General features: G+C 33.4%; 5 protein-coding genes across 6 annotated transcripts; 4 read left to right on the top strand and 1 right to left on the bottom strand.

Moving 5' to 3' along the window:
- The first annotated feature begins 315 nt into the window (after window positions 1-315).
- Window positions 316-1802, top strand: LOC117785902 (CCR4-NOT transcription complex subunit 11). Its single transcript, XM_034624167.1, has 5 exons — window positions 316-455; window positions 794-1133; window positions 1194-1333; window positions 1390-1555; window positions 1619-1802. Exons 2-5 carry the CDS (start codon window positions 888-890, stop codon window positions 1748-1750), a joined length of 684 nt encoding a protein of 227 aa, XP_034480058.1. The 5' UTR covers window positions 316-455; window positions 794-887; the 3' UTR covers window positions 1751-1802.
- Window positions 1803-1897: 95 nt separating this feature from the next.
- Window positions 1898-3238, bottom strand: LOC117785904 (ejaculatory bulb-specific protein 3). The gene is made up of 2 exons (XM_034624169.1): window positions 3101-3238; window positions 1898-2420 (listed from the first exon to the last, which is right to left on the bottom strand). The coding sequence occupies exon 2, from the start codon at window positions 2407-2409 to the stop codon at window positions 2029-2031; it is 381 nt and encodes a 126-aa protein (XP_034480060.1). The 5' UTR covers window positions 2410-2420; window positions 3101-3238; the 3' UTR covers window positions 1898-2028.
- A 1273-nt stretch (window positions 3239-4511) lies between these two features.
- Window positions 4512-6747, top strand: LOC117785897 (LIM domain-binding protein 2). Of its 2 annotated transcripts, none has more exons than XM_034624163.1 (2): window positions 4512-4586; window positions 4737-6747. In XM_034624163.1, exon 2 carries the CDS (start codon window positions 4773-4775, stop codon window positions 6510-6512), a length of 1740 nt encoding a protein of 579 aa, XP_034480054.1. In that variant the 5' UTR covers window positions 4512-4586; window positions 4737-4772; the 3' UTR covers window positions 6513-6747. The 2 variants fall into 2 exon arrangements, with proteins under 2 accessions (XP_034480054.1, XP_034480053.1); XM_034624162.1 differs by having other exon boundaries at window positions 4536-4611.
- A 502-nt stretch (window positions 6748-7249) lies between these two features.
- On the top strand, window positions 7250-9859 carry LOC117785896 (inner nuclear membrane protein Man1). The gene is made up of 2 exons (XM_034624161.1): window positions 7250-7360; window positions 7846-9859. Exon 2 carries the CDS (start codon window positions 7852-7854, stop codon window positions 9790-9792), a length of 1941 nt encoding a protein of 646 aa, XP_034480052.1. The 5' UTR covers window positions 7250-7360; window positions 7846-7851; the 3' UTR covers window positions 9793-9859.
- Window positions 9860-10614: 755 nt separating this feature from the next.
- Window positions 10615-13246, top strand: LOC117785898. The gene is made up of 7 exons (XM_034624164.1): window positions 10615-10924; window positions 11105-11273; window positions 11529-11845; window positions 11904-12089; window positions 12146-12277; window positions 12347-12472; window positions 12546-13246. Exons 1-7 carry the CDS (start codon window positions 10742-10744, stop codon window positions 12627-12629), a joined length of 1197 nt encoding a protein of 398 aa, XP_034480055.1. The 5' UTR covers window positions 10615-10741; the 3' UTR covers window positions 12630-13246.
- Window positions 13247-13277: the final 31 nt, after the last annotated feature.

Below are 13277 nucleotides of genomic sequence, written 5' to 3' on the forward strand. Positions count from 1 at the left end.
TAGAACCGACAACCAAATTCGGGGTTCGCATCTTGATTTTTCGGAGTCAAGGGACAGAAAAATAAAAAAAAGAAAATTTTCTATGTGCCGGAATTTTGAGCTAAATTTTACTTGGTTTATCTGACACCCCTATATATAAGCTATTTCTTATGAGATGCATAATATTTAAGTATTTGCGGCAACAATTGTCATAGTTAATTCCATTTATGTCCAGACTATTTATCGGAAACACCTTAAATGCAACTATTCTTAATTTTCCTACTGGTGTAAAAGCAAACACACACTTATTAATCGATAACGTTTGGAAAATGTTCTTGGATTTATATTTTAAAGAGTTGCTCATCTCTAGTTTGTACGTATAAATAAAAAACAATATAAAATATTTTAAAATTACTCTTTTCTAACTGCAAAGACTTTCTAAAATTTTAAGTCTGCCTTGTTTTTGTGAAAATATGGTAAATATTATGAAAGCTGTTCTAAGAAATATTGCAATATGATTTGTAAGAGCTGTATGTAAATAAGCACTACATTTGCCAAGGAATTTTAGTCGCACACGAATATAAGCACCTGAACAACTGAATCTGCAACTGATTGTGGCAGATATTATGGTCCCAAAGATTAAATTGGGTTTCAGTTCGACAAATGTACTACAGTTTTTTTTGTCAAGTTGTACAACCTGTTGCCATATGTGTGAATGGACAATAGTAATAAATAATGTACCCTTATCATTGGCAACTTTACAAGGTGCACAGTGTAATGTTTTTCTAATATGTCTCTTTTGTACACATTTCAGAGTTTTGGTCGGTGAAAATAAACTGTATAGGAAAGGAAATCGCTAAGAAATCCATGGAATTCTAGATTGTAAAGCTCGAAGTGATTATATAAAAATGTTTTTATCAATCGCTCCACCGTTGATGGACTTTGAGGATGAGCTGTTGTGGATCAACCAGTCGAGCAACAAAGATCTATCTGTTTTATATGATAAATCCAATTATGTGACACCCAACACAAAGCTTTTAATTGAGCAAGCGTTTATTCAGCCCCTAAGTCTTCAAGATCAACAAATTCTCTTTGACGATTTACTTAAGCAAAATAGAAATATTGCACATCAATATGGATTGACACCAGCTAAAGTATGTATTCATATGTATACTTATATCCCTATAATTATATTCGTATTATTGTAATTGCAGCTACCTCAATTAGTCGAGAACAATCCGCTTATTTCAATTGAAATCTTATTAAGGCTTATGCTGAATACCGACATAACAGAATATTTCAACATATTAGTCAATATGGATATAACTTTACATTCAATGGAGGTTGTTAATAGGTGAGTGTAATATTATTTGAACTTTGGGCTCCATAATAATTCATATTAATTTGCAGATTGACAACATCCTGCCCCTTACCGACCGAATTCATTCATTTATATATTAGTAATTGCATTTCCACGTGTGAAACTGTTAAAGATAAATACATGCAGTCACGTTTGGTACGATTAGTATGTGTGTTTCTTCAATCGCTGATTCGAAACAAGATTATAAATGTTAAGGTAATATTGATATTTGTATTTTATTTAGTATCTACGTTAACATCACTTTATTTCATATTTTAGGAACTGTTTATAGAAATTGAGGCGTTCTGCGTTGGATTTAGTAAAATAAAAGAAGCCGCCGCTTTGTATCGTCTTATAAAGCATTTGGAATCGGGAGATACAATACAAACTTCAAATTCGTTAGCTAAATAAAAATTGTGAATACTTGAAATAACTCAAATATTAAAGGAATTTGATAACTGCATTTGATTTTTAATTGTTTCGATCTTACGCATTTCGAAGGGTTTTCTTGGAAATAATCCCCCTGAGGATTAAATAGGGCAAGCCCCTTGTTAGAAACAATCGTTTTAAATGTCCGTATATTTACATATATGCGATAGGTTTTATTTTAATCGATTAAATATATTCACACTTTCATACAGATTTTGTTTTAATTAAGTTTGCTATGAGAAATAGTAGATAGTTTTTCTTTAAATTTTGATTCCAGCTTTGTCAGCTTGATTTTTGTAGCGTTTAATGTAAGTCTCTTCGGGATCATATATAGCTTGCAACTCCTTCCATTCAGCTGGCTTATTATCTATAATGAAGCGTATAACTTTGTCGGTGTTGGCCTTTTGTTTTTCGCTACACTTGCTGCATTCGGTTTTCAGGGCATCAGGTAGGGATTTCTTAAGCTCACGGCCTTCGGGAGAGCACTTTCCAGTATCGACCAGACATTTGAAATAGTTGTTAAACAGGCGATCGGATTTTAAAATTTCATCTACATCGATATTATCGTATTTTGTAGTGTATTTCTCTTCAGCAGCCACAAATACTATCGCCAGGGCTATTAACACAAATGCTGTCTTCATTTTGAAATAAGCTGATAAGAAAAAAATTAAACAAATTAATAAACAAATCTATAAATCCATTAAGCACGACTCCGTAGAAAACTTTACTGACACAATGAATAGATGACTTAGGACACGAACTCGATTGAAATACTGTTATACTGCAATTAATGCTCCTTATTTGATTCAATGAGATTGCAACGCTGACACTAATTAGTGTTGTGACCTTGTATAAATATACAACTTCCTTATGCCACAACTTTCATGTGTTTTTTTATTTCAAATTAATTGAGTTCAAGTTGGAATTAAACAAAATTTTAAATATCAACTTTCTTTAATATTTTATCTTTGATGCATTGATAGTCTCTTTTAAGTTTTCAAGGTCAAAACCTTTTGTTTATTTTTCAAAAACTATTGATGCGAATCTTGTTTACTTTACTGATTTTGGATCAATGATTGAAGTTGTTGGATAACCAAAAAAAAATTAAATAGAGTCAAGGCTTACAATCAAATCCAATCTTATGTAAACAAAAAAAATAAAATTTTCCTTCGATTATGTTTATTAATGGCTATTAAATCGACATGATACTATTATAGATAACTATTAACGACCTATTTAGTGTATTATTATTGTAAATAGATGACCACAATAGATTACAAATTACTAATTGAAATGCAAATCGAATCATTTGAATAACAAATAATAACTTACTAAATATTTGTGTCAAGTGATAGTTCAAACTTCAGTGCACCAAACAAGTTGTGTTGTAGTGAAATAACTTTAACGAACTGACGAAGAATTCAATGAGGATTGCTTTTATACTTGGGCAACAAGATTTTTTTTATATATACGAGTATAGGTGTATATTCGTATACTACTTATAAGAGGCATACTTACGAATATAACTTGCTTTTGTATGCACTTCACTGTTTTAGACTTTAAAACGTAAGGCCTTCTCGGTCGAATGTCAAACTAGTGATTAGTCAAAGTACATTATTAAGTTTATACATTACATATATAGTAATTTCTCACATATATATATATTTTATTGACGTATAGGTACGACTATTAACAATTAAGTGTTATATTAGAACCTATTACATTGTGTGATTCATTTTTACCTGCATTGAATATGCATTTGCGAATCAATATACTCGAAGTGTAACTTCGTGTACATCTATTTTAAATCACCTTATGTGCCGGTATATTAATTGATTCATTTATTCTTTTTATCACGTTCACTCCCATAATCAATCAATTGGTTATAATAAAAGTATACGACCGATTTCAATTTGTTTTTCTTGATTCTAATTTTTTTTTTCAATTTTCTTTATTATTTTATAAGCGTAAAGTATTGAAAAGAAGGAACATCGCTCTCATACGGCTTTAAAATACGCTGCAACCAGCTTAGTGATGATCAGACACCTGGTCATAGACTACACCTAACATGGTAAGAAATGGAGCTCCAATTTTTGAATGCTAAGTTTATATCCTTATAAACTGAAGCAAAATTGAAAAAAGCTTATTAATATTATATATTTATTATTATTACGTTCATAAAATAAATTCAATGATTGCAAATATTCCGCATTAAATATTTCGGACTAATCATTTTTATTTCATACTGTTATGCTTTAAAACTGCAAGATATGTTAGTAGAAGAATTTCTGAAACTGGTTCAGATTTTATTTAGTTTCGCGTTCAGCTGCTCCATGCAAAATGTGCAGTGTGCCCAGAAAATATAAAGATAATATTTTTATCAATTTTAGTATAAACGCTTATTATTTTAAGTATTTGTAAATTCAGTAGGCCGAATGTTAACTAAGTGTGATTGTATTTGGTTCTAAATTCAATTTGTTCTTATCATTTTGCCTAAAATATAATGCACAAAGTTTTTTTTGTTCCGAATATATATTAATGTGCTAATTTTCAAAGTATACCAGAATATACTATTTTTTCTTTATGAACATTTAATAAACTTAATAATCCAATTAAAAAATGCTTTAAGCTGTTCCATTCCTTTGTTTCCAAGTGACGATATCTTGACGGACAACATTTGTTGTAATTCTTGAAGATATACATATTTTAAAGGCACTTAAATCGATAGCAAAATTATCGAAACGACTTCGATTATTTCTGCTGGATAGTAGATACATAATTGCTTGTGGGCTTGATTATTTTATTATAATTTTTATAGGTACGTCAATATAAATAGTAGACAGGTGAATATACAATATTGTTTTATAGTGATTACATTAAATTGTATTTAGCGTGTAAAGTTTGATTGTTTCGTTAGCTATAAGTACATAAATCGACTTTTTCTTATATTGATTCTTATGTATTTTAGATTGAAACGGATGTTATTAAAAGAATTGCAATAGGGATGAATCGTAGAGGTTTAAATACTGGAAACACGATGTCTTCTCAGTCGAATATTGACGAGGGAAGCTGGAAAGGTGTTTCAGAAGGCTCGGCTATGTTGCCTTCCGCAAATTCAGCGTCTCTTAATCCAGACGCCAACAATCAGAGTGGATTTCCCCAGGGAGGACTACCATATAATTCAAGCGGTAATCAATATCCACAAGGTGGACAATCATCGCCAGCTGGAAATCAGTCTTTAGTATTTCAAAATAGTAATCAACCCGGATCAAATACTCCGCAATATACATCATCCCCAGCCCCCTCGGGCTCATCCACCCCTGGTCCAGTGGGAGTCGGTTCGCAAAATATACAGGGAAACTATTCACAGTCACAGGCATCCGCTAACTTCAACGGACCAGTTGGTGGACCATTTGGCTCGCCGTCATCTGGTTTGGGCCAATTCAGTCGGCCAGCGAGTTCAGGTACACCGTTCAACAGTGGACAAGCGGGTCACTTTTCATCGCCAACAGTTTTTGGAGTCGGAGGTCAATTCAATCCCATGCCGGCTGCGTCTCCATTTGGTCATGGCGGGAATCATCCCATGATGGGGGGTCCCCAGCAAATGGATCGAATTGACCAAGGCTTTAGACGACACAATTCATACTTCAGTCACACGGAGCATCGAGTGTTTGAACTGAACAAACGCCTTCAGCAGCGTAATGAAGACAGCGATAATTGCTGGTGGGATTCATTTACAACAGAGTTCTTCGAAGACGACGCGAGATTAACAATCTTGTTTTGCTTGGAAGACGGACCCAAAAGATATACGATTGGACGAACACTTGTCCCGCGCTTCTTTCGAAGCATATTTGAGGGCGGTGTCTCTGATCTGTATTTTCAGCTCAAACATGCTAAGGAATCGTTCCATAACACATCTATAACATTGGATTGCGATCAGTGCACGGTTATCACACAGCATGGAAAACCATTCTTCACAAAAGTCTGCGCGGATGCAAGACTAATTCTAGAATTTATGTATGATGACTACATGAGGATCAAATCATGGCATATGACTATTAAAGGACACCGAGAACTTATTCCTCGAACGGTTATTGGCACATCCCTTCCACCCGATCCCATGCTCATGGATCAGATAACAAAGAATATAACACGGGCTGGAATTACAAATTCGACTCTAAATTACCTTCGCCTATGTGTTATCCTGGAGCCGATGCAGGAACTCATGTCACGCCACAAGGCGTACGCACTCAGCCCGCGGGATTGCTTGAAAACAACTCTATTTCAAAAATGGCAACGCATGGTGGCGCCCCCTGGCAAAAAGGACCCGCAAAGACCGCCAAACAAGCGACGCAAAAGAAAAGGATCCAATTCCGGAGGCGGCAATAACGCAAACACCCCACCTGTCGCAAATCAAAAGAGGTCGCCATCAGGACCAAGCTTCTCCCTATCTTCTCAAGATGTAATGGTCGTCGGTGAGCCAACATTAATGGGCGGCGAATTCGGTGAGGAGGATGAGAGGCTCATTACCCGATTGGAAAATACGCAATATGATGGCACCAATGCCGTTGATCACGATAACCACACTGGATTCGGACATGCCGACTCACCGATATCGGGTTCCAATCCGTGGAGCATGGAACGATCTGGCGCTATTCCAGCTAGTCCTGGAAATCCATCTGGACCACAGAACAATGCAAATATAGCTGATATAGATAAAAAGAGCCCTATTGTCTCGCAATAGAAGTAAAACAAATGAACAGACATACAGACAGACAGACCTAAATGATCATTTCATTTTTCGATATAGTACATACATACATATGGTGAAATGTATTTTCATACTTGCATGTAAAAATATATTTAAAATAAAGTTTCACAGCTTTAGGAAATGTAAATAAGAATATTAATTAAACAAATCTATGTATCAATGTAATTTGAAATCTTTATATAATAATTATATGGAAGCAACCAACAAATTTTCGCTCTTCATTTATACAAATCTAAAAAAGTTTTACTTGAGAAATTTGGGTAATAATATCCAAATGTATCCGTTCATTAGAACAATAGAATGCCCGAAGAAATTTATGATTGACATAATTTTACTGGTAAGCACAAGGGTTAAATATGGTATTTCAGTAAGTATTGATTTATTGTTTAATTAATCATCCGTTTTTAATTATTTTGAATATCTACAATTTGAAACTCCATTTCCAATAGAAAACTGAATTTATCAACTGCTTCTGCGCGCGATAAGACTCGATTAATAATAATACAGTATGGGATAAAAATAAATAAATTACTGACAAATCTTACCTAAATTTTTGCCAATTTTAGGTCAAAGTGATTTAAAGAGCTGCTGCAATTCAGCTAAATATATATCTTTTCTGTATTTCATTTGTTGCTCTTCGTGTTATTGCATTATTAATATAAATATATCGATCGCAATCATCGAAACAACTAAAAAAAAATTATTTATATCGATTATCTGATCTTTTACCATCACCAACACAAACTGCTTTGAAATTTGCTTTGATGACTGATTAACTTAAGATTATTTTGACTTCTATTATTAAATACGAAATTTATTTGGTAAGTTGTATATTAAAACAGTGCATAATAATAATATATTAAAGTAAAAGGCAGTGTTGCTTAGCAAATAATTCAACAAAAAGGTTGCGACTATTATGTTCTGTATGAATGTATGTACATACACATGTGTACACAAATGAAATGTGTGAACGCGATGTACAGTTTTTAGTGCATAGCAATGCAAGTTATTAAAACAATTAAAATTAAATGCACAGCTCTATTTGCATTTATGTACGCTTACATTAATTGCGAAATAAATTCAAGAACTTTTGCACATACACAACGTATAACGAAATCGGTACACACAAGCGCATGTACAGTGGCCTACGAAAGTCTACGAACGAGACACTACTACCTGTCGAGTTTATGGCATATATGTAAATACTGATACAGAACTCTCTGCCAGTTCTTTTCTGTCATAGAAATATTGATATTTAAAATTTAAAAATACTAAACATGTTATATGTATTTTTTTTTCTTTTTAGACAAATATGTCGACCGAAAATTACGCTCATCTGAGCGATATTGAAATACAGAGAAAACTGACGCAAAATGGATTTCCACTGATTCCTGTGACGGAAACGACCAGGCCAATATTGATAAAGAAACTGATGAAACATATGAAAAACGAAAAGCTTAAAAAGGGGAAAGTAACAAACTATGTACTTTACTCCAAAGATAATCACAATTCAGCTAATTCAGCACCAGTTGCAATACAAGAAAAATCGAATCTCTTTGATAATGTTCATGAGAACAATAACGATATTCAGGTATTCAAAAATCATCCAGTAATCTATAAAAGCGATGCTAATGTGAATACAATGCAAAGTGCAGCCGCAAGGATGTATGCACCACCTCCGGTCTTGGCGTCCAATTACGATAGTGAAAATGAACAGCATGCTTTAAATATTTCGAACAAATATCGGAAAACCCGTTCAATAGCAGGTGATTCCCCGTCATACACCAAAATAAATGGGAAAGCTAACATGTGTGATGGAGGTGTTGTGAATCGATTGCTTAGCTTTCGGGATACCTCAACTAAAAAGAAAAAATTCAACTCCAAAGATGTATACTCAGTACCTATGTCAAATGCGTTTACAAGCAATGGGATCTTCCACAAACTTATTTCATTTGACCTAAAATCATATCTAAGGAAACCTGACGTTAGTTTGCACATAATACCACACGTACTTATTGCGTCGTTAGTCATTTTTCTGGCAATGATTTCAGTTCTATATGCCGCCAAGAAATTTGAGCTTAGTCCGATTTCTCATACCGACTTAACATATACAATATGTGACCCAAACGATAAAGACTTACAGCTCGCCTCTCAGAAAACCACGTGTATTAGCGAGGATCTATTTAAAAAGGCCATGTACATAAGTGAAGAGCTTTTCAAGTACTTAAATGAAAGAGCCAGAATACACCATTGCATAGATAAGGATCATTCCCCAACCCTTGAACTGGACGATTTAAAGAAAGCCTTAAGTGAAAACACTAATATCCTAAAAGGCGGCAACCCACAAAAGAAACTGCTGGCGACGCAGTATCTTATTGCACAGAATCCGCAATGGATGATCAAAACTACAGTCTCAACTCATAACTCGTCAGAGGAAATCTTGTCATTTGAGCTAACTCAACCAAATTTGCCAATTAAATGCATAATCCTTAAGAAAATGTCGCGCTTTTTTACTGCAATTGGATTACTACTTCTGATTGCATTGGCTGGTCTAATAATATATTTCCTAATTGCTTTTTATCGAATCAAACAGAAGGAAAGACTGTTGGCAGCTGAACATTTCATAAAGGATATTATTAACGAGTTGATGTATCAAAGTTCGGTGTCGGAAAACTCGGAATTAATCATAAATGAGCTACAAGACAAATTTTTGCCTGCTCAGAAACGATCAAAACTTTTATATTCGTGGAATAAGGCCTTAAAGACTCTGGAAGCAAATGATAACCGTGTGTTATTTGGAATGATTGTGCGAAACGGCGAACAACTTCGTACTATGACATGGAACAAGAGTATTGGCAATAAGGAAACTAGCACATCGAAGAAGTGGCAAAGCTCGGCTTTTGATAACTCAAACAAGATCTTGAACCCTCCAACGTCTTGCTTGAAAATCCGGCACATGTTTGACCAATCTGAAATTGATCAACCCAACTTAAGACAGTCGATCGTTGAATCAATATTTGAAAAGGTCGGCTCCAACTGCAAAATATGCGATGTACAACTGGATAAGCAATCCTGCTGCGTCTACATTCGCTGTGCAACTGAAGCGGACGCGGGAATGGTCCACAACGAAATCAACGGATGGTGGTTCGATAAGAACCTAATATCGATTAAGTTTCTTCGACTTGAACGCTATTTAAGCCGCTTTCCCAAATCCTTAGCTGATCCCATGTACTTTAAATCGCCTAATGTTTAAGTTTTACAGCGTTAAGCGTATCAAAAAAAAGTTAAATATTTTAATAAAATTTAAATTTTACTGTGAATTCGACTGAGTTATTATGAACCGAAATTATATCATAAATTGTCCTTGCAAGCTGAGAGTTTTATAAGAATAATAATAATAATCTCTAAATTAGTAAAAAAAAAATATCTGAATTATGTTCTGTGCGTAAATTAATATTGAATATTTAATATAATTAATATATAATTGAAATACATATTGGAACAGAAATTGTCTCTTGCTATCTGTGAATAATATACATTCTAGTATCGATTAGTAAATATGAATAAGAGGCGCTACAAAAACTTGAGCAAAAAAAATACTGGTGAGAAGTAAATTTCGCAAAGTGAACAGCATAATTAATTAAGAAACAGCGGCAACAGGACTAAATCGAAAAAACAAAACAAGAAAGAGAACTGGTTGGTAAACAATCAGGTATGAAGTTCATTCAGTTCCGTAACTGCTCGATAAAATTGTTTTGAATTATTCGATACATTTTTCGATCATTATTCATAGTTGGCACTATTTCGCTAAACCTAGCGATAAATTTAAATTTTGGTATTGAAAATATCAAAATGCCGTAACTTTGCCATAAAATAATAATTAAGGTAAACATTTTAGAGTGGGTTTGAGGCTTTTTTTTTCATGGGGAGAAAAAAAATTCAAAAATTAAGAAAACTCCAACAAAACTCCGCAAAAATATATAAAATTCTATCTTCAAATGTAAGAAATTGTCAAAAAAGAAAGGTAGAAAAATATTAAGCTACCAATTTTGACAATTGATCCAAAATGGTTCATATTGCCATATCAGTAAATCTAACAGGGTGGCAGCCTGTCGGTCGGGTGGCAACATCTACTGTTCTTAATGTGCACTTGTAAAAGTTTTGATAAAAATTAAAAAGAGTTCGTATTTAAAGAGTGAATTATGGACTGCCATCATCGAATCGAAGTGCCACTGCGTTCTGGAGGCGGCAAGAAAATGAAGAAACGAAGGGAGCTCGACGCTCTGATAGCACATTCCATAACAAAAAAAGGTTCCCACCGCACTGTTCACTCACAGGACAAGTTGCTGTCAGTATCCACCGATGACCCTGATGATTACACATGGGTAATTGGTATACTTAAAATCATATGTACAATGTTTGTAACATTATACACACACATATATATGTGCGTCTGATTGCAATTATCACTTATCTATGCTCATAAACGTATTTGTGAACATATTTACATGTGTATTTGTGCATACATACATACATATGTGTATATATGCTCTGTTTTGATTTAGATGAATGTTGAGGGCACTACTCGCCGAGGTCATCGAAAAAAACTATTCCTTCGCAAGTGTGGACCCTTTCTATTTGGTATAACTACAGCTTTATTTGTGGGCATATTATACTGGCTTTACTTTGATTTACGACAGCAGATTTCCGATTATCGCCAAAAAGTTGAAGACGGTAAATACAAGCGTACATTTCTTGATTCCTATAGAGTGCTGTCCTAGTGCTTATAAACACTAGTAATCAATTAAAAAAATAACTGACTTGCTATTAATTGATATGCAATACCGCAAATATAAAAAAAACCACAATGTATTATATTACCTTAACGATTATAATGATATATATTGTTAATTGTGAATTCATTTATTTATATTATATTGATAACTGTGTAATATTAACCCATTTCTACCTATGTAACTAACTTAACAGTGTCTGCAATTAGCAAAATCTTTCCGGATACACTCCAGCAATGGCACGAGACAACTTCATTGCTAATCAAAAATCAAACTTTTGTAATAAGTCAATTAAATGACTTGACCCAAAACGTAGGAGTTTTGAGTGGTAATTTAAGCAGCCTGCAAGAAACCATCAAGGCTCAAAGAAACTATGGCCAAGATGAGAAGCTAGTTGCCGACTTTGGAGCTAAACTAGAGGCAGTTGCAACAGATATAGATGGCATCAAGGAGCACTATAATAGGTACGTCGAGCTACAGAAAAGTCTGCGGATGGATACGGAAATGATCAAGGAAAGTATACAGTCAATGTAATAGTTCGTTCAATTATAATAGTCCATTTCAATTGCAGGCCAATTTAAGTCAATTGGCCATGATTAAAGCCAACTCGTCCCCATCAAATTTATCAAATGACTTCAACGCTCTGAACCAAACAATGCAGAATTCATGGAAAAAGCTTGAAAGCGATCTTATGAATGTTAACAATACTCTGATTCAGTCAATAAAAATTCTAAATGGCGAAATAGTGGCGCATAAGGTAAATAAAGTTAGTAGTGTATTATTTGCAATACATCGAAAAATTTAAATTTGTAGATAAAATTGGACGATTTGTTGGATCGCTCTCAGAGTATTACAGCCCATGTGACCACGTTGGGCAACAATTGGCAGGAGTTCCAGCAAAAAATAATAGCTGTGAATGAGCAGCTGGAGAAAGTTAAAGGAAAGGTAATATATACTCATACTTCTCATATACATTGCTCCTCAAATAGTAATAACTTATATTTCAATATTCAGATATCGATGGCCGATAATAAGAACCGTTTGCTTTCGAATTCGATTGATCAGCTAATGTCTTTATACAAGAAACCTTTGGACACGTTTACAACTCAGACAAACCAAGTAGACACAAATAATAACGTGGTGACTATATTTAATTAATCTAGACATGTAAATGAAATTAAACTAAACATTTTAAATGTTTTTCTCTCTGTAGACAGAAGTGAATACGTTCTCTAACCAAGGATTAACAACTCCGTCAAATGCTACTGCAAATTTAAAAGACAATTCGACGCGGTAAAGAAATAAAAAAAAGTATTTATTGAGCAAATAAAAGGCAAGACCTTTATGTACAGTTCTTACATTTAATAGACGATAATTTTATTATCATCACGTATTTTTCAAGATATTAAAACCTAGTAGAAAATACTTATATTAAATATATTAAACAAGTCATAACGATTGGCAATATAAAATTGTTTGTTATAGTCATTAAATATAAATGTTAGTTAAGCTAAAATTAATTTTATTTATAATACTTGTATATGTACCGTAACCGTGTCAGATAAATGTTTTAAAATACAAATTGTGATTTGTTTATGTGCTTTTATTCCAAATAATCAAATACGAAACCGAAAATATAAGCAAATAATATAAATAAATATAAAAGTTTAAAAAAATCTCGCCAAAGAAAAATTGAAGTATATTTTATGAATTTAATACGCATAATTATAATGATGTTTAGTTAAATAGTTTGTAGTCCGTTTTAACAACAAGTAATATTTATCCTGTACGAGTCAATAACTGTTTGGTTAAAATGAATGTCGCACAATACTTATTGATGTACCCAGAGTCAAGGTAGAATATAAACTTAAGAACAATTAATAAACACTTTTGATTTGAAGTATGTCCACACAATTGTTTTGTATTTTATTTATTAAATTTCGTA

This window comes from Drosophila innubila (genome assembly GCF_004354385.1).
Source record: "Drosophila innubila isolate TH190305 chromosome 2R unlocalized genomic scaffold, UK_Dinn_1.0 1_C_2R, whole genome shotgun sequence".
NCBI lineage: Eukaryota > Metazoa > Arthropoda > Insecta > Diptera > Drosophilidae > Drosophila > Drosophila innubila.

Coding starts and splice junctions, on each gene's coding strand:
- LOC117785902 (XM_034624167.1), top strand. CDS start 888: ATGTTTTTATCAATCGCTCCACCGTTGATGGACTTTGAGGATGAGCTG. Junction 1,134..1,193: donor ATGGATTGACACCAGCTAAA/GTATGTATTCAT, acceptor TTGTAATTGCAG/CTACCTCAATTAGTCGAGAA. Junction 1,556..1,618: donor ACAAGATTATAAATGTTAAG/GTAATATTGATA, acceptor TTCATATTTTAG/GAACTGTTTATAGAAATTGA.
- LOC117785904 (XM_034624169.1), bottom strand. CDS start 2,409: ATGAAGACAGCATTTGTGTTAATAGCCCTGGCGATAGTATTTGTGGCT.
- LOC117785897 (XM_034624163.1), top strand. CDS start 4,773: ATGAATCGTAGAGGTTTAAATACTGGAAACACGATGTCTTCTCAGTCG.
- LOC117785896 (XM_034624161.1), top strand. CDS start 7,852: ATGTCGACCGAAAATTACGCTCATCTGAGCGATATTGAAATACAGAGA.
- LOC117785898 (XM_034624164.1), top strand. CDS start 10,742: ATGGACTGCCATCATCGAATCGAAGTGCCACTGCGTTCTGGAGGCGGC. Junction 11,846..11,903: donor TGGATACGGAAATGATCAAG/GAAAGTATACAG, acceptor TTTCAATTGCAG/GCCAATTTAAGTCAATTGGC. Junction 12,278..12,346: donor TGGAGAAAGTTAAAGGAAAG/GTAATATATACT, acceptor TTCAATATTCAG/ATATCGATGGCCGATAATAA.